Source organism: Dipteris shenzhenensis, chromosome 2 (genome assembly GCF_047967505.1).
Source record: "Dipteris shenzhenensis isolate YYH24624 ecotype China chromosome 2, Dip_SZ_1.0, whole genome shotgun sequence".
NCBI classification, from domain to species: domain Eukaryota; kingdom Viridiplantae; phylum Streptophyta; class Polypodiopsida; order Gleicheniales; family Dipteridaceae; genus Dipteris; species Dipteris shenzhenensis.
The window spans coordinates 28,947,612-28,969,303 of NC_141597.1; the positions used below are offsets into that span (position 1 = coordinate 28,947,612).

The 21,692-nt window shown below is 42.8% G+C and overlaps 2 protein-coding genes across 2 annotated transcripts; one reads left to right on the forward strand and one right to left on the reverse strand.

The window, feature by feature from the left end:
* Nucleotides 1-5,404: 5,404 nt before the first annotated feature.
* Nucleotides 5,405-8,635, reverse strand: LOC147904586 (pentatricopeptide repeat-containing protein At2g03380, mitochondrial-like). Its single transcript, XM_087391812.1, has 2 exons — nucleotides 7,514-8,635; nucleotides 5,405-7,402 (listed from the first exon to the last, which is right to left on the reverse strand). Exons 1-2 carry the CDS (start codon nucleotides 8,633-8,635, stop codon nucleotides 5,405-5,407), a joined length of 3,120 nt encoding a protein of 1,039 aa, XP_087247938.1.
* Nucleotides 8,636-16,326: 7,691 nt separating this feature from the next.
* On the forward strand, nucleotides 16,327-21,039 carry LOC147904587 (importin subunit beta-1-like). Its single transcript, XM_087387415.1, has 3 exons — nucleotides 16,327-16,839; nucleotides 17,206-19,632; nucleotides 20,499-21,039. Exons 2-3 carry the CDS (start codon nucleotides 17,207-17,209, stop codon nucleotides 20,695-20,697), a joined length of 2,625 nt encoding a protein of 874 aa, XP_087243541.1. The 5' UTR covers nucleotides 16,327-16,839; nucleotide 17,206; the 3' UTR covers nucleotides 20,698-21,039.
* The last annotated feature ends 653 nt before the right edge of the window (nucleotides 21,040-21,692 follow it).

Genomic DNA, 21,692 nt, shown 5'->3' on the forward strand with positions numbered 1-21,692 from the left:
AAATATTTAGCCCTCCTATACACCAAGTACCCTTGAAGTGAAATATTTAGCCCTCCACACTACAGATGCACCCTTGACATGAAATATTACCATGAGACTTCCTGATGGCATGGATGATGATGAAACAAGAATCCTTGACTAAGGAGCTAATTAGGAAACTATGGAATCCAATTTAATCAACAATCTATTCCTTTTAGTGCCTATGGAAAATATGTTTTGAATGACAAATATGAAAAATGTACAAATGTTGGCTTTGAATGGTAAGAAACTTGGTTATGGGATGGATCATGATGAAGACATAGAAGGTGTAACAACTAGTAGCATATAGCTCCTCTCATCCCCTTGTCCCATTTGGATATCCAAGAGAGAATAGACATGAGTAACCAAGCTAGGAGGTCCTATGGTGACATGTAGGTTGGCTCATGTAGCAGCCTAGAAGGTATATGTTGTTATAAGAGTTTGGTCCCTCTAGATAGATATGGTAATGTGCAATCACTTTGTTAAAAAAATTTATTACTATTGCAAGGTACTCACAAGGACTACATGTGCATATTGGGTTTTTGGGGCTCTATGTAGTGGCTTGTCAATAGTAGAAAAATAAAAAGATGTGATGATCATAATCCTAGGAAAAATATGGGTGCTCAAACTAGTCAGGTGAGGGTATGTACTTATGTAAAGTTCAAGGCTACCAGATTAACGACCCTCCCTAATGTTAATTCCTTGATGGGGAAATTAAATGGACTCGATGGTGAAAGAAAATAAGGAAAATAGCCAAAAGATAACCCACATCTAGCGTGCTATAAGTGCTTATGGTAGATTATCATGCACGTCGCCACATGTATACATCATGTTACATGTGCATGATCTACTTTAGTCACCCTCGTCCCCTTAGGATGACTTGGTGGGTGGGAGAGGAAGCATGGATGACTCACGAGGCCACTAAATAGTTTTAGGAGGACATACAACGTAGCATGTATGGTACTTTGTAAGTTGCTAGATGCTACTCTCACCTCTCCTTTCAATTCATTGATATCAATACTGCGGGACCATGATTTGTATTAGAGACCATGATTCATTGATTCTAATGGTGGGGAGCATATATGGTATGCATATAATGGATTAAGTGGATTTGTAATCATGATTCCTTTACCCAAAGAACCTCAAATGGTTTTCGCAATGTCCATGGTAGGGCAGAGATGGTGGGAGTGAGCAAGAAGAAAAAGAGAGGAGTGCACACATATCATTATAATGAAGAAGAAGAAGCTTCATTGCTTGAATTTCAATGAGGGTGAATATACAAGACATTTATTGAAATAGACTTTTTATTTCTTATGATGGCAACTAAACTAAAAATGAAAATTTTGAAAATATAAAAATAATGTCCGCATGAGTCTATACATCGAGAGTGCAACCAGCACATCAAGTTCAACTTAACCTTCACTTCCCTCTCTTAAGTTGTACATGGAAAAGACCAATCCATTGTCCAAGTATTAGAATTTGTTGAAAAGAAGTGGCATTGTGAACAATATATGCCCCATGTTCTTGCGTTGGAAAGCAAATAAGGTCATTTTCATCATTAAGGGATTTTTTTCACACGAAGTGGTAATGCCTCTCATTGTGCTTTGAGTCAGTGGGCTTTTTTTTACTATTGGTAGGCTACTCATATTGTCAAAATTTACCTTTGTAGTTCTCTTAAAAGAATCTTAATTTTTTATAACAGTCTTGTAAATCAAACTGCTTCCTTCGCCCTTTAAGAGAGTTTGGTTCAAGCTACATGCTGCCATAAGGATTACTGGACACTAGCACCAGTTCTATCTCTGCAGGGTTGGTTCTATCATTGTTGGCTGGGAGATATAGTAGGGTTTCTCTTCCCTTGCTTTTATATGGCAGTTGATTAGAGGGCAACGTTTGCACTCAGCCAATTGTTGCATAAATTTGGTAACTTTTTAGCATAGGAATCTAGTAGGGTTGGAGGTAGAGGAGATTGTATCAATGACTAAGGTTGGTTTATGGATTTGTGCATTGGCTATGGGAGGTAAGTTCAAGAAAAGTGGTCTTTATGAGTTTGATTCTAGTTGCAAATGATATGCCATAAGACTAACGCTTGGAAACTACTCGTAGGGCTACACCCAAACCTTTTTCTATTAATAAATGTTTAAATTTTTATTATTATTGTGTCATTTTCCTCCTAAGCTTAGTAGTGATCTTTCCAACAATATCCCCACACGTGATGTCATGATGGCTTCAAAAACTTTCTAAAAGTGCTTCACTAGCTTGCCAAAATCATGTGCAAGATATAATCTTCAAGTTGATTGTTTAGCATACTATCTAGAGTTGAGTAAAACTTGGCTAATCACTAATGCTACTCTTATGAGATAAAAGTGCAAGCCTTTCAAAAGATCAAAGGGTTGTCCTATGCGAAACCAAAGAGTAGTAGTAGCTTGGGGAGAATAGAGCACAATGCACATGAGAAGACATTATTCACTCTCCTCCCAACTTCACTAATTATATTATGTGCTTATTTATCCTTCCACTCTAGGTGTATATAGCCAACCACTAGTTAATGTGAATAATCCACCAAACATATATGTCATCTAGAGGCCTACTTTTCCATAGTGGTAATGATTGGTTGTGGTGAGGTTTTAGGATATCGCACAAAATCACAAGGTAGGGAAGCTAGTGATAATAACCTTTTAAAGCGTCATCTAAGATTGTGCGTACCTTTTTCATTATTTTTCTTGGATTATACCTCTTGTATAATAAATTACTATATTGAGTTGTAAAAGACTCCTTAGTTGTATAAAGGGGGGAAAATCTATGGAATTGGGAAGAAATGACTTTATCTTTTGCCAAATAAAAAATGTTGAGTCAATGTGAGGCATTTTTATAATGTGTAAAACACTATATTTAGGTTGTCCACGTTTATCAGATATATCAACCTCTAATCCTATGGCATATTGAGAGAGTCTAAGATCTAAGAAAACACAAGAATCCCCTCTTGAAGTACAGTTAAGTTTACAAGAGTCACGAAGATAGATTCCTCCTCCAAAAGCACAAGCATCTTTGTACATAAAATCTTGAAAGTCAAGAACATCTAGTACAAATAAATCATCTATAAAACGCCTAACTTGGCTAAGCTTATGTAAAATGATAGGGTAGGTATTGATAGAAATAGGATGTTGCATAAACTCAAATTCATAAGTGAAAATATAAAAGTTTGCTAAAGACAGCACAATTAGTGCCCATAGGGATTCCTATTATTTATTGAAACAAAGAATCACATATTGTGATGTACACATTATCTAAAAGAAAATCTATCGCAAAACATCTTCAACACTCACGACCATTGTGTATCTTTTCTTTTTAGAATCCATGTCAAGGTGTTAATTATCTAGCCACAAAAGGTCAAAACATAAAAGCTATTTTCTCAACTTTTAGCACTTTGCATCTATCTTTGTCAAATCTCAACTGAAAAACTTTAGCAGCCGTTAGCTTTTTAATACTAAACTTCAAATCTCCTAGCAATATCTTTGTATAAACCGTAGTAAGATCTTAGGTTTAAAAGGAACAGGAAACTCTTTTTCTTGAATGCTTCAAGAGGAATTTAAAATATTTACAATAGGAAGGAGTCATTTAAGATCCAACTTGATTGTGAGGGGACTTACCGAATTCCATGGAGTGAGGCAACTCTCGACATAGTGGTGATGAAATGTTGATCCATAATACTAGGTTTCCACACATTTTGCCATTGCAATGCTAAAATCCATGTAAGACGATGTAGCAATAATGTATGATTTGCTTTGCTAATCCCATGTCTTGGTCATGTAGATTGAACAAAGAAAAGTAAATTATGAAATGGAAATTTCTTAGAGAGATGGGTTTTCCTTAAACTTGCAACAGTAACAAATTGGTGCTAATTAGTCTACAAAGAGGAATTCCTTCAATGGTGCCAAGTGCATTGTGGCAAAAGCATGAATGTGGCACTATATCTCTGCTTATCAAGCCGACATCCTCTTATTTGCACCCCATCTCATTGCTTCCCACAGTTGATTGAAAGAGACTTTGTTCTTGGGAGACGTGCAAAATAACAAATCACAGTAATAACCTCAACCATACCTCCGTTTGATAATCCTTACCAGAAGAAAAAGGTCTTTTGCCACCGTTATCAATACGCATTTGAGAAGAATCTCGCCAACCATTGCATGCTCCATACTTGATATGATAGAAAGGATTAGCATCCCTCTCAGTAGTTTTTTGCTGAACCATCTTATGAATTTTGTCATACAATGACAGTTCCTGGCAATACAAGAGTTCCTTGGGGAAATGTGCCCAAGAGCAAAGGCTATCTTCTCACTCTAGTGACACCACATGCCTTCTTTCTCTTCATAAACTCACGAACAACTGAATTTGTGTTATGCACATATCTTACCTCCTCTATGTTGAGTCAACCTCCACAACCCAGCATGTATCTCCTCTTGTCGAGGACAATATTTGTCTCTCAACAAATTCATGCAACACTTTATTCACCTCACTCATCCTAATCCTAACTAGAGAGAGAGAGACTGAGGACATCATCATTACGCTGACGACATCATCATTACGCTGACTACTTACTTCATTCCTTATGTTGGGGCTTGGCGCCACTAGCAATACCCCTCTATACAACTGTTGATCCTGTCATTGAAGAGGGCATGCATCTGAGTCCCACAGAAGGGCTAGGTTGAGGCTATGAAACTCTCCATGGCTGAGGCTATGCTGTAGAGGCTAGGGGGAGAACTGACCCCATGAGAGGAGGGTTCCTGGAAAGCTATGGGGTCTGCTGATGGAGGACCAAATGCTACTGCTGGTCCATGGCCTGTGGCAGTCTCTGCGACTGAAGGAGCTGCTGTGTCTGCTGCTACTGGAACTGTTGTGCTGACTGCGGGTGGAGGCGGAGCCACTCTTGGAGCAGATGGTACTTCTGCTGCTGCTGGAGCTACTAGGACTCCTGCTACCTGGATGCTCCTGGGATGAGGGAGGAATGCCACTTTCTATAGGAATAGGACTGCTGAGGGGCCCACTCAGTCTGTAGCCTCCCATCTGCCAGAGTCTGCCCTGACTCTACTGCCCTGATTTCGACCGTGCCACATGTGACCCAATCTGGTCTGCAAGACCCTGACCAACCCAGAATTGCCACATGGCAGTAAGGTACTTGCTGCAACTGTCCTGCCTGCTGCGCATCCACATGGCAGTCCTGGAATGGCTGCCGTACTGTTCTGCCAACCTGCAAAGACTGGGGCTGGCCTGATCTGCTGACATCATCCGCCATACAGGCTAACATCAGCGTGTCCCTGCTCCATACTGGTGGCTGACCTGTCACCTGCTGTACCTGCCATTGTGGGCTGCAGGGCTGCAGAGCTGCCACCTAAGCAGCTATGCCATGGGCTGCAGATGCCCTTGACAAACTGCAACCTGGCACTTTCTTCATATCACTATCAATCATTGCCTTTCTCACCGTCAATCCATCATACGATGTAGCTGCATTAGCATTTACGTTTGCCAGCAGCAGGTATGGTGAAGCATTCCTTGGATCTAATTCCAGAACAAAATTTGCAGCACGGTCAGCCCTCTCCACATCACTGTGAATTCTGCATGATGAAAGCAAGCTTAGCCATGCTGAGCTAACATGTCTAAATGGCATGCTAATGATCAAGTCCTCTGCCTCTTCCAATAGTCCTTGCCGACCGAGAAGATCAATCATACATACATAATGCTCCAACGAGGGGTTAAAGCCATAGTCTCTATTCATAGATGTAAAGTATCGCCTCCCATCAGCAACAAGACCTGTATGACTGCATGCAGTAAGAACACAGGTGAATGTGATCTTGTCTGGCTTGACACCTTTGGCCTGCATTTGCTCAAACAGCTGTAGGGCATCCTTGCTTTGCCCATGCTGGGCATATACAGCAATCATGGCACTCCAGCATATCACATTTTGCAGTGGTATCTCTGCAAACACAGCCCTCGAATCATCCAGGCTTCCACATTTTCCATACATATTTATGAGAGCAGTCCCCACAACAACATCCAACTCCCATCCACTGCCAACAAGAGCAGCATGGATCTGTTGACCCTCTTCTAGTGCTGCTACACTGGTACATGCATCCAAAACACAGATGAAGGTGATCTTGTCTGGCTTAATGCCCTCAGCTTGCATTTGACCAAAGAGTTGTAGGGCCTCCTTGCCATTCCCATTCTGGCCACAGGCTGTGATCATGGCACTCCAGGAGACCTTGTCCCACATTGCGATTTCCACAAACACAGCCCTCAAATCATCCATGCTCCCACACTTGCCATACATATTAATCAGGGCTGTCCCCACATAGACATCTGACTCCCATCTATTGCCCACAATAGTAGCATGGATCTCTTGACCCTCTTCTAGGGCTGCTACATTGGCACATGCATCCAAAGCAGAGAAGAAGGTGATCTTATCTGGCTTAATGCCTTTGGCCTGCATTTGACCAACTAGTTGCAAAGCCTCATTGCCCAGTCCATTCTGGGCACAAGCTGCCATCATAGCACTCCAGGAGACCAAATCTCGCAGTGATATCTCTGCAAATACAGCCCGCAAATCATGCAGGCTCCCACACTTGCCATACATGTTGATGAGGGATGTCCCCATCACATCTGACTCCAATCCACTGCCAACAAGAGTAGCGTGAATCTCTTGACCCTCTTCTAGCGCTGCCATACTGGCACACGCATCCAAAACACAGATGAAGGTCACCTTGTTTGGCTTGATGCCTTCGGCCTGCATTTGACCAAACAATTGTAGGGCCTCCTTGCCTTGCCCATTCTCAGCACAGGCTGAAATCATGGCACTCCAGGAGACCACATTCCTAAACTGCATGTCTGCAAACACAGCCCTGGAATCATCTATGCTCCCACACTTGGCATACATATGAATGAGGGCCGTCGCAACCACCACATCTGCTGACTCCCATCCATTGGCAAGAATACAAGCACGGATCTCTCGACCCTCTTCTAGAGCTGCCACACTAGCACATGCATCCAAAACACAGACTAAGGTGATCTTGTTTGGCTTGAATCCATCAGCCTGCATTTGGTGAAACAGCTGCAGGGCTTTCTTGCCCTTCTCATTCTGGGCATATGCTGTGATCATAGCATTCCAAGACACAACATCCTGCATCAGCATCTCTGCAAACACGGCACTAGAATCATCCAGGCTGCCACACTTGCCATACATATTGACAAGGGAATTCCCAACTGCAAGCTCAGATTCCCATCCATTGCCAACAATAGTTACATGGATCTCTCGCCCCTCTGCTAGGGCTGCCACACTAGCACATGCATCCAAAGCACAGAAGACTGTGATCTTGTCTGGCTTGATGCCTTCTGCCTGCATTTTACAAAACATTTGTAGGGCCTCTTTGCCATGCCTGTTTTGGGCACATGCTGTGATCATGGCACTCCAGGAGACCACATTCTGCAATGGCATCTCTGCAAACACAGCCCTCGAATCGTCCAGGGCCCCATTCTTGCCATACATATTGACAAGGGCTGTGCCCACCACAACATCGGATTCCCATCCATTGCCAACAACAGTGGTATGGATCTCTTGACCTTCTTCTAGGGCTGCCACATTGGCACATGCATCCAATACACAGATGTAAGTGACCTTGTTCGGCTGGATGCCTTCAACCTGCATTTGATCAAACAGTTCAAGGGCCTCCTTGCCGTACCCTTTCTGGGCAAAGGCTGTGATCATGGCAGTCCAGGAGACCACGTCCCTCATTGACATCCCTGCAAGCACATCCCTTGAATCATCCAGGCTCTCACACTTGCCATACATATTGACGAGGGCATTCCCCACAGCAACATCCGATTCCCATTCTGTGCCAGCAATAGAAGTATGGATTTCTCGACCCTTATCTAAGTCTGCCACACTGGCACACGCATCCAAGACAGAGGTAAAGGTGATCTTGTCTGGTTTGAAACCTTCAACCTGCATTTGATCAAACCATTGCAGGCCCTCCTTGCCATGGCCATTCTGGGCACATGCAGCGATCATAATATTCCAAGAGTAGGAATTCCGATGATCCATGTTGTTGAAAACAGCACGTGCATAATCCAGGCTTCCACATTTGCTGTACATTTGGATGAGAAGGTTACTCAGAAATCTGTCCCCTGCATATCCACCCCTTGTCATGTGTTCATGCACACGTTCACCCTGTATCAGGTCCTTGGCAATGGTGCAACTCCTCAAAAGCGAGGCATAGGCAGCAGCATCTATCTCTGGACCTAGCTGGCTGAGGATGTCCTTATTTCCAGCACAGCAATCTTCATTCCTGTATAAGGCAGTCCGACTGTGCCCTCCAAGCATAGGTGAATGGCAGGCCATGCTGGTTTCTGGCTCACTTAGCACATCTTCTACAAGCTTAAGGCGTTTAGACATGCACGCACCTCGTAGTTTGGCGGTCTTCCCCCTTAAATAAGGGGCAGAAAACGATCCTAGGATCGTGTGCTTACCAATATCAATTTTGGCACTCGCAGCCCAAGGGCCCAGCCTATCAGTACAAAAATTTACCCTCTGTGTCTCCAAGGACAGCGGCACAAGGAAAAAATAAGGCATGCCCGTTGCCCATGATGAGAGTACCATAGACATGCTGCTATAGCTAGAAGGGTGCAACGCAGGACAAACTTGTTCTGAGATGGCGGGAAGCTAACCTGTGCAGTGTATCTCCTTTTCTGTTTGACTCTCTATTGGTTGCAGTCTCTTTGTCGTGCAAGATGAGGCATACCCGATGCCAATGATGAAGAAGGAGAAACGTCGACCCATAGTGCCTCTACGACGATTCTGTCACTTGCATTATGAATCATGATCTATTTATTACTCATGTCTTAACCTTCACGGCGTTACTAATTTATCATGATTCATTTATATATCACTAATATAATCATGATATATTAGTGATGTCTTAAACTTCAGGGAAATAAGGCTAAGGCTAGGGGACTCGGCTCCTGTCAGGGCAGTCTACACTCTCTGGAAAAAGTGATGGTGTTTTTTCTTTTTTGTTGGCCTGGGCAAAGCAAAAATTAGGTATTTTTAGAATTTTTGGAAGTGCATTTTCCCTACTGGATAATATGTTGACTCTTCTTCATTGGACTTGAATGCAGACTTTGAAGTGGTTGACTCTCTCTCTCTCTCTCTCTCTCTCTCTCTCTCTCTCTCTCCTCAAGTCTTCTTACAAACCATCTCCACCTTTTCTCCGTCCCACTTTTATTTAATGATCCATCCACCACCACCACCACCACACACACACACACACATGCACGCACGCACGCACGCACACACACACACACCTCTTTCACCTCTTTTCTCTTATCTCTTTCACTCATCTACCTAGAGTACAAGATCAACATCTTTTTTCAGTACACATGTCATCGATCCATTGACGCAATCCACTCTACCAATCACATAATTTCTCTTAGTATTCTATGGCACCACATTTATGAAAAAATCATGTAGGAAAATTGTTGAAAATTAATCAATATATTCCTAGAAGGTTTCGACCATGAAGCGTTGGAATGTGCCCGATGCATTCTTTAGCTTGAATGGAATTGCTTTGATCGAGTATACCCCCCATTTGGTGATGATGAAGTGTCTTCTTCAGTCAATGTGATTTGATTGTAGCCACCATATCCATTGTTATTGCATAACCATGTGGGTTAGTAGCAGTGACTATGAGGGGTGTGCGAGGGTAGGTTAGCCCACAACGGTTAGCAGTTCAGTCCTCCAAGTGGTTTGAGTCTTCAACGATCTCTAACTGGCAGTTGGTTCTTGTATGCATGCTATTACTAGCATTCCATCTCTGTTCTGTACACGTTGTTGGGAGAGCTCTTGCTCCAAGAATACAGCGTTACGCAGTGTTGTGATCTTATTATTTGTGTTCTCTGTATTCTTCCCGTAGATGTTGTGCATGCTATTTTATCTCCATTCCTCATAGTGTCTACACTGAGTTATGACGCGACACATTGGTGATCACGATGCACATTCTTACTATCACGAAAGGATTCACAATTTGGTGATTAAATGCTTCCAGTAGGGTGTTTTGGTGAGCTCATGTCGTCCTCTCCTTGCTGTCACTATAGAGGCACTTCACATTGAAGGTTGCACACATTGGCATGCACTTCGACAGAGGTTTAGGAGGAGATTACAGTGGTGAGGCGTCACATTCGCGGCTTTCAAGATGAACTCCAGCAGATGCGGAGTGATCCCCAACACCTTGCTTACAATCGAGCAAGTGCAGAAATCCCCATGAAGAACCTCATCTGGTGGTCTTGGCAGCACATTCTGCAGTTGCTATCTTTCCAGTAGGCATGCATGCAAACACGCTCGCAAGGCCCTCCTGATCCTTTGACACCAACGACATGGTTACAATGAAGGAGGAGTGATCCTGAGCATGGAGACGTTATGTCTCGGGACTCTCTGGTCAGAGTTGACCTTCATCAAGGAACGCCTTCACATTCACTCTCACCACCAAGGCTACGGTCAGGGCAGCGGGTACGGGTCTCATTGGATGGACGTAGGGTTTTGAGTGCATCCTCATCTCGAATAGCAGTTTTGGCTACTTCTCATAACCTCTTCGGTCAAGGAGTACCATCAGGAGGAGGAGCACCAAACGTTGGATGCGCCGCGATGGCGAGTCAAGTCAAGTCTTTGGGAAAAAAATTCGATGACCCGAATGCTCATGTCCAACAGTTTGAGAAGGTGTATGCGGTCAACAATCCGCCACCCGTGGTACCGCTCCGATAGGAGGCAGTGTTCGAATCAACCTTAGTAGGCAAGGCATCAAGGTGGCTTGCAGAGTATGGGTGGATCAATTCACCACATATGATCTCATCTGCACCACATTCTTGAGACGGTTTCATAAAGAGAAAAAGATTGCACAAACTCTAGATAGATTGCGGCAGTTGGATCAGGGAGATCAGGATGTGGACTCGGGGTTGTCTTGGGATCTATGGACGACGTTGGCTACAGTGGATCGGACACAAACGGTGCTCATAGCGGTCATGGCACAAGCAGTGCGAGTAGGGGAAGCTTTGCACAGCAGGATGGCCAAGAACTCTGAGTCCTTAAAAAGCAAAACCAAGAAGAAATTGACAAAATCTAAGAAGTTGGATGATAGACAGCTCTGAAGAAAGCTATGAGGAAACCAGTATTATGGAGGAATCTAACTCGGAAGGGGAGAAGAAGACACAACGAGCCTCTAAAGGGGGTAAGGGTGGTCCGGTGGCTTCTCAAGATGGATCAGTTGTCAAAGGTTTGAGAGGCTTATGGTGCACTCACTGCCGCAATCCCAGTCATTCCACAGTCGAGTGCGCCCTCAATGTGAATTGGTGTGCGATCTACTTGACCAACACCCACAACACATCGGGATGCCACTATAATGGTCGTGGCCAAAGAGCAATTGGTCAACAATAGGATCTGAGTGCATCTTATGTGCAAGAGGAGCAACCCCAATCTTTGTTCCAATGAGGCGGTGGTGGTGGTGGCCGCAGTCACGGATGCGGTGGTGGCAGTCGTGGCCAAAAGCGACCAAAAACTTGCTTGTTCTACTTGGGAGAAGGCCATTGGCAGAATGAATGCTTGGATGCTCAGGGGAATGGGATCGGCAACAAGCAGAGCCGCAAAAGTTGACGAGGAAAATGCCGAGTACCTCCATGGTGCACATTGTTGAGGATGACCCGTTGGTATGCTCAGAGATTAGTATAATCACCCATGCGGGTATAAAGCTGCAGGGGCCGACCACCAAGAAAGGCGACAAGCTATTGGATTGGCTAGTCCAAAAAGGCACCCATAGGGTCACGCAAGGTGCAGTTTGCGGAGCCGGTTGTACAACCGGAGTTGGAGATGGCACAAGGAAAGTTCAAACTTCACTTACCGAGGAACGGTCCAAAGGTTGTCGAAGTAGCTCCATTGTAATCAAGCCAAGAAGTGGGAAAATTATCCACAAAGGGAGCCAAGATTGGAATGCATTTTGGAAGCACCAATCCAGATTTTGCTGGGTAGATTACTCAACTTGGTACATGGATTCTATCGGCAATTGTTACACTCCCTCCACAAGGAGTCGGAGCTGGAAGAGGTGGATCTGTGCCAAGCTGATTCCTCTCTGGTACCGATAGTTCCTCTGATGGACATGAGAATTTTGGTAGAGTAGGTTGTTTGACAAATGTATTAGTCCATGACATCAGTTTGCTTGCATGATGACCTTGGGTGTCCCATATCATGTCTCCCCTAACTCCCGTGAGCCTTTGCAAAACTCACATGAGCGCTTGCATGATCCCCCTAACTCCCATGAGCCCTCCTCGGACTTGTATGAGCAGCATCACTAAGTCCTCCCCTAATCATCATGAAAAAAACTACTCATCTCTCTCCTCCCCATGAGAAACAGACCTCCATTCTCAACCTCCCCTCCCCATGAGAAGTCCCCTAGCTCTCCCCCGGTTGATCAAGGAGAGAACGCATTTGAGCATCTCACCGACATTAAGGCCTCTTCTTGGAACAAGGTGTCTATATTGACCCCCGAATCTCCATCTACCAAAACCTGTGTGAACGTCAGGCCTTGTGCTTTTACTGTTATCTTATAATGTGCTTTGTAAATTGCTATAGTGTACTTGGAAGTACACTAGCTATGCTATATAGAATTTGTGATTAGCATGTTTTTTGCGTGCATGGTATAAATACATTATAATGTGCTATAAAGCACACTGTGATGTGCCTTATAGTAGATATAATGTTTGATCCATCACTTTTGCTCCAAGATATTTGAAATAAAAATATTGAAAGGCAAGGCAATTGTTGACAAACTATGATGTGGCAAGCTTGCATGGGAAAAAGAATATTGAGATATTAGTTAAACATGTAATCAAATATTATGAGAGGAAGCAATGACCCATAGGAGGAAGAGAGTATACAAGAGGTTTAAAATATATTGAACTTACAAGAGGCTCAAAATTTAAGAGTCCCATAGGAGCAATGCTCATCTATGGGATTATAAGTTTTCCATAACATACAAGCTCTCTTCATTCTTCCTAGCATTGAAAACATCTCGAGGCAACAGTTCACATTGATTGTGTGTTTGTAACCAATTTGTCGACAATGGGATCATGAATGCAGTGAGAAAACCATCATGCTCCAATCACACAACATTGCAAACTTTGGCACCAATGCATAAACACCCTTTTGGTTCCTTGCTACTTTGTAGAAGCTATCATCCAAAAACATTGTGCTTTCCACTCCATATTGCATGCATCCAAAAAACTTCCAAATCTTTGAAGATACTAGTTTTCCCCTTGCAAAATTGAATTTGGATTTCACACATTTCTCTTGGCCAAGAAACCCTGCAAATATATGGTCTATGTTTGGAAATCATATATTGAAACACCATAGAAGGTTATGTCAATGCTTGGAGCTCCACTTATATGTAGCAAACCATGAGAACGCCCACTCCAAAAACTATGCACACCAGCCAATTGATATTAGAATTTGCTTGGCTAGGATGGAGGGCCCTCACCTACCGATAGGTTGTGTGTTGACGAGGAGAAAAAGACCACTTATGTTGATCAAGCATAGGAACAAGCAACCCATTCATATGCAAGATCAGGGCCTGCCTGAAGCTCCTTTATAACTGATTGTGGAAAGACCTTGCTTGTAGGAGATCAAAGCATATGGGTGGGCCAAATATATAATGGCAAGGACATTGCCACCTCACCAATCACTGCTACGCTGAACCATGCCCAATTTTGACAATTACTTGCTATGCCTTTTTGACCATTGCCTTTCAACAAGTTGGGCATACGATGGCCCTTTTCTTTTTCTTTTTTGCCACATCTTGAATGATCCTTTGACAAACAATGTTAGAGCCATATTTGGCAAATCACATTCTAAATGTATCAAAAAATACATCCTTACTCTAACTGCAACTAGTTGGGCATACGATGGCCCTTTTCTTTTTCTTTTTTGCCACATGTTGAATGGTCCTTTGACAAACAATGTTAGAGCCATATCTGCAAACCACATTCTAAATGTATCAAAAAATACAGCCTTACTCTAACATGGAACTTTTCTAGACTCTCCAAATGCCAACAATTTACACACGATGATAGTACGTTGGAGTGTACTACCTCATTTTAAATGCATCATAAAACACATCATAGACTACTCACATGCCAATGCTTTATAAGTGCTAGATACAGAGTTTAAATCCCAAGAGCACTTAAAGAGAAAGCACATATGCAAGTTTGTTATTCTAAGTAGTCTTATGTGACTTCTTGTTTTAAATGCGTCATTAAAAATTATCCACATGCCTATGTTTCACACATGCTAGCTATAGAGTTTAAATCTCAAAAGCACTTAAAAGAACAAGTACACATGCTAGTTAAGTAGATTGATGAGACTTTCTCATTCTAAATGTATCATAAAACACATCATAGACTTTCTCATTCAAAATGTATCATAAGACACATCATAGGCTATCCACATGCCAATACTTTACACATGCTAGCTACATAATTAAATCTCAAGAGCACTTAAAATGAAATGTATAAGAATCTTTTTCATAAAAAAAACTACAAGTTCAAAATGCTGATATTGGTTACAAGTTGCATTGAGCATCATGGCACATGCAGGGCTACTCCAAAAAAGAAGAGGGCTATCCATTGCATCATGTGGCAAACCCATGTCAATTCACACACACCTTGTTTATGACTCCTAGGGTTGGGGAAGACGGATGACAAGGGATCATCATAGTCTTTAGCCAATTTGTGTGTTAGCTAGCTTCCTAGGAGATTTTCTTAGATTTTCACAGCTCCTTTGGGGTAGGATCTTCCAACTCAGGATCAGATTTGGTTGATGTTGATCGGGTCCACTTTTCCACCACTTATGTCTCCAAGTGTAGGAGATGAAGGTGCACCTATTCCAGCTATTGGAGTCCTGATCTCCTCAAATTCAAGAGAGGTCTTCACTAATGTATTGCCATCCCTTGTCTTTCCACATGATGTTGCCCCTTCCTTTGCACCACCATCTTAACCATTGTACCACAAACAAGAGTTTACTCTAAAACATATTCATAAGCAGACTGTAGCACATAAGCCAAGAATGTTAATAGTAATAGATTTAATATTAATAGTAATAGAATTTAATGTGCTCTTATCCATTCTTGGAGTAATGGCATGCTTAACAAAACTGACAGAATACGTTCTTTTGTCAATTCAGAAGGCATCTATGTGCATATCATCTTGAGGGAAGCCTACATTGGAGAATTTATCTGCAAACAAACAAGGCACAACATCAACAAATACTTATAAGTTGGTATGACAGTAAGCTTAATGGTTTGAAACTTACCTAAATTATCAAAGGTGTTCACTATCTATGCGTTTTTGCCTTCATTACCACTAGGATTATTACACATCTTTGGAGTCCTTGCATGACTTACAATATGAAGGAAATCAAAAAACATAAAAAACAACATACAAATTGAGAGTATGATGAACACATGCGCTCTTAAATTGAGCAATGACACATACCTGTGCTCTATGATATCCCCCTTTTTGGGGCTATGATACCTAGCATTCTCAACGTCTATGCAAGGACAACTCGATTGCAATCGCCCATTGAATAGACATTATAGTAGTGCACAAATGAACAAAGCACAAATGAACAAAGCATATGTAGTGGTAGAGGTAGCAAAAAGTACTGTAGAGCTCCTATGTGAAGATGAAAACCAGAAATTAGGTTTATGGAGCATCATACTTTTCTTTTTCTTCTATTATTTGTTATGACACCCAAAAACACTAGCTTCCACATTTTACTCAATTAATCTTCTTGTCGGAATAATTCTAGTGTGTGTGCACACTCACGACGTAAGGTGTGACATGGAGAGTGACCAAAAAGGGTAGTAATGGTGCTCAAGAGAGTGACTGAAAAGGAAAGAAAGGTAGGGTCTTTATACAGAGTTGTCCTGTGTGAATTTTCCATGTGTAATTTTTCTGAAAATGTTAATCGAGGGAGAACTTGAGGCTAAAGCTATCGCGGTGTGTGTGCATCCAAAAGTGAGGCTAATCACGATATGAGGAGGAAGTGCCAAGTTACTGGGGTGTGAAAGGAAGGGATGATCCATTTGTTTTGAAAACAAACAAGGATGGGAAGTGTTGAAGGTGAGCTGGGAATTGATAGAAGGGGACGACTAAACAAATAAGAAGGGAGGCTGGCTGTAGGACTGCTAAGACGGAGAGAGAGCGTAAGAGGATGTGGGAGGACTGATAGATAAGACAGGGGAAGAAGGGCGCGAGTTTTTGGAGGGGTGAAGTTTTGTGTATATTGTCTTTGGATGATCATCATCATCATCATCATCATCATCTCTTTCGTCATTTTGGGAGAGTTTGCGTTTTGTGCCAACGATCCCTTTTGCTCTTGCTCTCTGTTGCTGTTTCTGTTGCTCTTGCTCGCAGTGTGCACAGCATCTGTGCACTTGCCTTTGTTTGCTTCCCCTCTCGATTGTTTGCTTGTTTCGCCCCTTCCAGACCCTGCTCCGTCCCTTCTTCTCGCTCCTTGATTTGCTCGCACCACTTGCTTTAGCCTTGCCGATCGCCCTCACCCGATCGCCCAGCCCCCGAGTCTGCTACCATCTTTCCTGCTCCTTGAGCTGATCTCCATTCTTTCGGGGTGAGGATAACTGTGGTGACAAGAGAAGAGCCCTTGTGTGTGTGGCTTCAACGCTAAGCAGGAAAATACCAAGCAGTCGTAGCAGCCAGCAAGCTTCGTCGATCAATCAGGTAGTCCCTTCTTTCCCTCGGTTCGGCTTGTCGTCTCTAATTCGGTACCAGCATTGCTACTCCTTTTCCATTTTGATCATTGGCAATCTCCCCGCTGAATCACTTGGGCCCTTCGAGCGCTTGTCCCCTTCTCATTTCATTGTTTCGATTTTCGCCCTCGCCGTGCGAAGATTAGGAGATTCTCTTGTTATCAATACGTCCCGATCTTGTTGGATCGTATTTACTGTCGCCAGCAGTCCCCCTCGAGAGCTCTTTTATCCTATGGGTAATAGTGTCATTCATTTACAGTTGCCTTTTTTGTAGCCCAACCGATTTTTTTGTGTTTAAGCGAATTCTTTGCTTTGTTTGTCTCCTTCTATGGTGAAGTATGGCATTGGAGGTCACCCAAATCCTCCTTAACGCCCAGTCAGCGGATGGATCGGTTCGCAAGCTTGCTGAAGATAACCTGAAGCAGTTTCAGGAGCAGAACTTGCCTGCATTTCTTCTATCGTTGGCACATGAGCTTGCAAATAATGACAAACCTCCGGAGAGTCGCAGGCTCGCAGGCCTTATTTTGAAAAATTCCCTTGATGCAAAGGAGGCAGAACGGAAAGCAGAGCTCGTTGAAGCATGGATTTCCCTCGATGCTGCACTAAAAGCTCAGATCAAAGCAGCCCTTTTGTTGACATTATCATCGCTCGTGCCAGATGCAAGGCATACCTCTGCTCAAGTTATTGCAAAAGTTGCAGCAATAGAGCTTCCTGTAAGGCAGTGGCCGGAGTTAATTGGAACTTTATTGGCAAACATGGGAGGACCTCAAGCCGAGCAACCTTCCCACCTAAAGCAAGCCACGCTACAGACTTTGGGATATGTTTGTGAGGAGGTATCAGCCGACGTTGTTGAACAAGAACAAGTGAATTCCATCCTCACTGCAGTTGTCCAAGGCATGAATACACTTGAGACCAACAATGATGTCAGGCTAGCTGCAACTCGTGCACTTTATAATGCACTTGATTTTGCACAGAGTAACTTTGACAACAATATGGAGAGGGATTACATAATGAGGGTTATCTGTGAAGCTACGCTTTCCCCAGACGTCAGGGTCAGGCAGGCCGCTTTTGAGTGCCTTGTATCAATCTCTTCAACATATTATGAAAAGCTTGCACCATACATGCAAGATGTGTTCTCCATCACATCTAAAGCAGTGCGTGAAGATGAAGAGCCAGTTGCTCTCCAAGCTATCGAGTTTTGGAGTTCTATCTGTGATGAGGAGATTGAGATCCAGGAAGAATATGGGTCTGATCTTTCAGGGGATTCTGAGGTGCCTTATTTTAAGTTCATCAAGCAAGCTCTCCCTGCACTTGTACCATTGTTGTTGGAGACACTCACAAAGCAAGATGAAGGTCAGGACCAGGAAGAGGGAGCTTGGAATATGGCCATGGCAGGAGGCACTTGCCTTGGTCTAGTTGCAAAGACTGTTGGAGATGAGGTTGTTCCTCTTGTTATGCCCTATGTGCAGGAGAACATATCTAAGCCTGACTGGAGGTATCGAGAAGCGGCCACATATGCTTTTGGCTCTATATTGGAAGGCCCTTCCCTCGAGCAGTTGACTCCTTTGGTCAATGTTGCTCTTAATTTTATGCTTAATGCAATGAAGGATGAGAACAGTCAAGTCAAGGATACTACAGCCTGGACCCTGGGTAGAATATTTGAATTCTTACATAGTCCTAACATTGATGCGCCTGTTATAACCCAAGCCAATCTGCCCCTAATTCTTGGAGTCCTGTTGGAGAGCATTAAGGATGTGCCAAACGTTGCTGAAAAGGTTTGTGGAGCTATCTATTTCCTTGCTCAGGGTTATGAGGAGTCAGGTGGTTTGACCTCTCCTTTATCACCATTCTTCCAGGGCATTATCCAAGCCCTCCTTGTCACAACAGATAGGGAAGATGCAGATGATTCTCGATTGCGGGCATCAGCTTATGAAACGTTGAATGAGATTGTGAGATGTTCTACAGAAGACACCGCTCCGGTTGTGATTCAGCTTGTGCCAGTTATCCTGCAAAAGCTCAGTCAGACATTGGAGATGCAAATTCTATCATCAGATGACAGAGAGAAGCAGGGTGAGTTGCAGGCCCTACTCTGTGGTGTGTTGCAGGTTATTATACAGAAGCTGGGGGCATTGGAATCAACCAAATTTGGAATTCTTCAATATGCTGATCAGATGATGGGGCTTTTCCTCAGAGTTTTTGCCTGCAGAAGTGCAACAGTTCATGAAGAAGCAATGCTTGCAATAGGTGCTCTTGCATATGTCACTGGCGTGGAGTTTGGAAAATATATGCAGGAGTTCTATAAGTTTTTGGATATGGGTCTTCAAAATTTCGAGGAATATCAAGTATGTGCTATTACTGTTGGAGTTGTGGGTGATATATGTCGAGCTCTAGATGACAAGGTTCTACCATTTTGTGATGGTATCATGACGCAGCTCCTAAAGGCCCTCTCAAGCAGTGATTTGCATCGTTCAGTAAAACCACCCATCTTCTCTTGCTTTGGGGACATTGCGCTTGCCATTGGGGAAAACTTTGAGAAGTATTTAAATTATGCGATGCCAATGTTACAAGGGGCAGCAGAGCTTTCTGCACAGGCGGCAAGCCAAGATGATGAATTGATTGAATACCATAATCAATTGCGAAATGGGATACTAGAAGCATATTCAGGCATCCTTCAGGGTTTTAAAAGCACAAAGTCAGAGTTGATGGTCCCTTATGCTGGTCACATCTTACAGTTTATTGAAAGTATACATCATGACATGCACAGGTACGACATCCTAGTTTTTGCACAGCTTCACTTGGTTTCTTTGGATTACAATAATGTTTTAATTAATCACTGTGTTTATGCATGATGTTAAAAGCTTTTAATGTTTTGTGACGATCTAGCGCTGTTGCTCATGCATGTGGGTTTTAATGCACAAAAAGACATTGTTTTTACAACCAATCACTCCTCATGGCTCTTTTATATGGATTGAAATTTGATCTTGCAAAATTTTACTCAACTCACTAATTGGTATCTTCTGCTGTATCAAATGGCCAGTTAGTTTTGCCATCTTTTGTTTTCCGAAGCAAACAAAACAAGAGTGGCACTTGAATGTCCCGTAAAAGCAAAACTGGGGTTATTGTGGCATGCAGTCCATTCATCATCTTTTTGTTAAGGTTGTGTCGAATAGTTTGGGAAGAGGTTTTAATCAAAATCATTTCGATTTACAAAACGATTAGCCAGTGTTCACGTTCTTTCAAAAAGTATGTTGGAAGTCTCTGGACGATTTGAGTTTTGTGCTGTCATTGCACAGTACAACGTAACTGCAGAGACCTGCTGCTGTTGAAGGAGCTTAATCTATTCAAGTTTTGGCCCTCTTGAAGAGTTGTACAATAGCTGTACTGTTTCTCACCATGCGTTGTCTCATTTTGCTATATGTCAGCTTTTTAAAACCATGAATGTGGCCCGCTAGTAAGCTAATGTGTCTAACATGAGAAATAAATGGAGGCTAACTACCATTCTGACACCTCTTCTGATTCTGCTCTAGTTTCTATGGCTGCTGTTTACCCTTTCTATGTTACTATGTTTGTTTAGTAGTAAAACATTGTAACATCATTTCTAATTTTAACTTTGTGACTGCATTTGTGCAGTGAAGAAGCAGTGACCAAGGCTGCCGTGGGTGTTTTGGGTGACTTAGCTGACACACTGGGAGCCAATGCCGCATTGCTGTTCAAGAATTCCGTTTTTTACCAAAGATTTTTGGAGGACTGCCAGACATCTGATGATCAGCAGCTGAAAGAGACAGCTTACTGGGCATTAACAAACATCAATCGCATTCTCACTGGGTAATTTTGCCAGCAGGTCCAAAGGTTCTAGTCTGATTGTTCTTTGTAAGATCAATTCCATTCATTTGAATTCTATGGTTTAGTCTAAATAACAGTCAAAACTGAAGTCCATGTGGGCTGGTCTGCTTGCAGAGCTGGGTCCATTTATGTGGATCTAGCCATGTCAAACACTATTGTTAGTACAGTAGTGGCGGGGATCTAGTAGTGTTATACTGTCTACAAATGTCTGGCTTTTTGGGGTGCCACTAAAGGTTGTGGTATTCCCACTGAGGTTGAGTCCTGGTCTGAGTGCAGCACTATTTTTTGGTCGTGTTGTAGCTCATGTATAAATTCTGCATCATGTAAACTGATGGGTTTCAAAGAACCCTCAGCAAATGATGGTTGAATGCCGTGCAATCCAAATTGTTAAATGGTCCATTGGCGTCTTATTTTCTTATTCATTTGTACAAAATTCAAGTTGGTGGACTAATATTTGGTCATTATTTTGAGGAATGTTTTAGCAAATTGGCTGCATTTTACTGCTGACAGCTGCTATAACTTATGTTCAGATTGGCACTGAGTGATACATCGGAATTTTGAATGTGCTGAATATTTGTTACATGATTTGCCTGCTTTTTTTACAGTATGCTCTCAGCCATATGAGAGTCAATTCACATTATGCTTGGGCTTGCTATACTTTTTACGTTGCATCACATAAGACCTTATGCTAGATATCGAAGTAGCTAATCGGTTTCCAGCACACTGGCTACTCACCTTTGGCTCCTGTTTATTGATTGGTCTGCTAGCCTAGGTCATGTTATGACATGTAGATGAAGCTTACGCCTCGCTGCTAAGGAGTTCACATTAGATGCAATGACCAGCTTGTTTTACTTGGGCTCACTCCTTTATAGGTCTAGTCATGGTTCTGATAGGCTGCAATAGAATGATTGCATTTTAAGCAAAGTTTTATTGTTGAGACTGATATACATCTCATCTTAGCGTATTCTCAGAAGATTACTC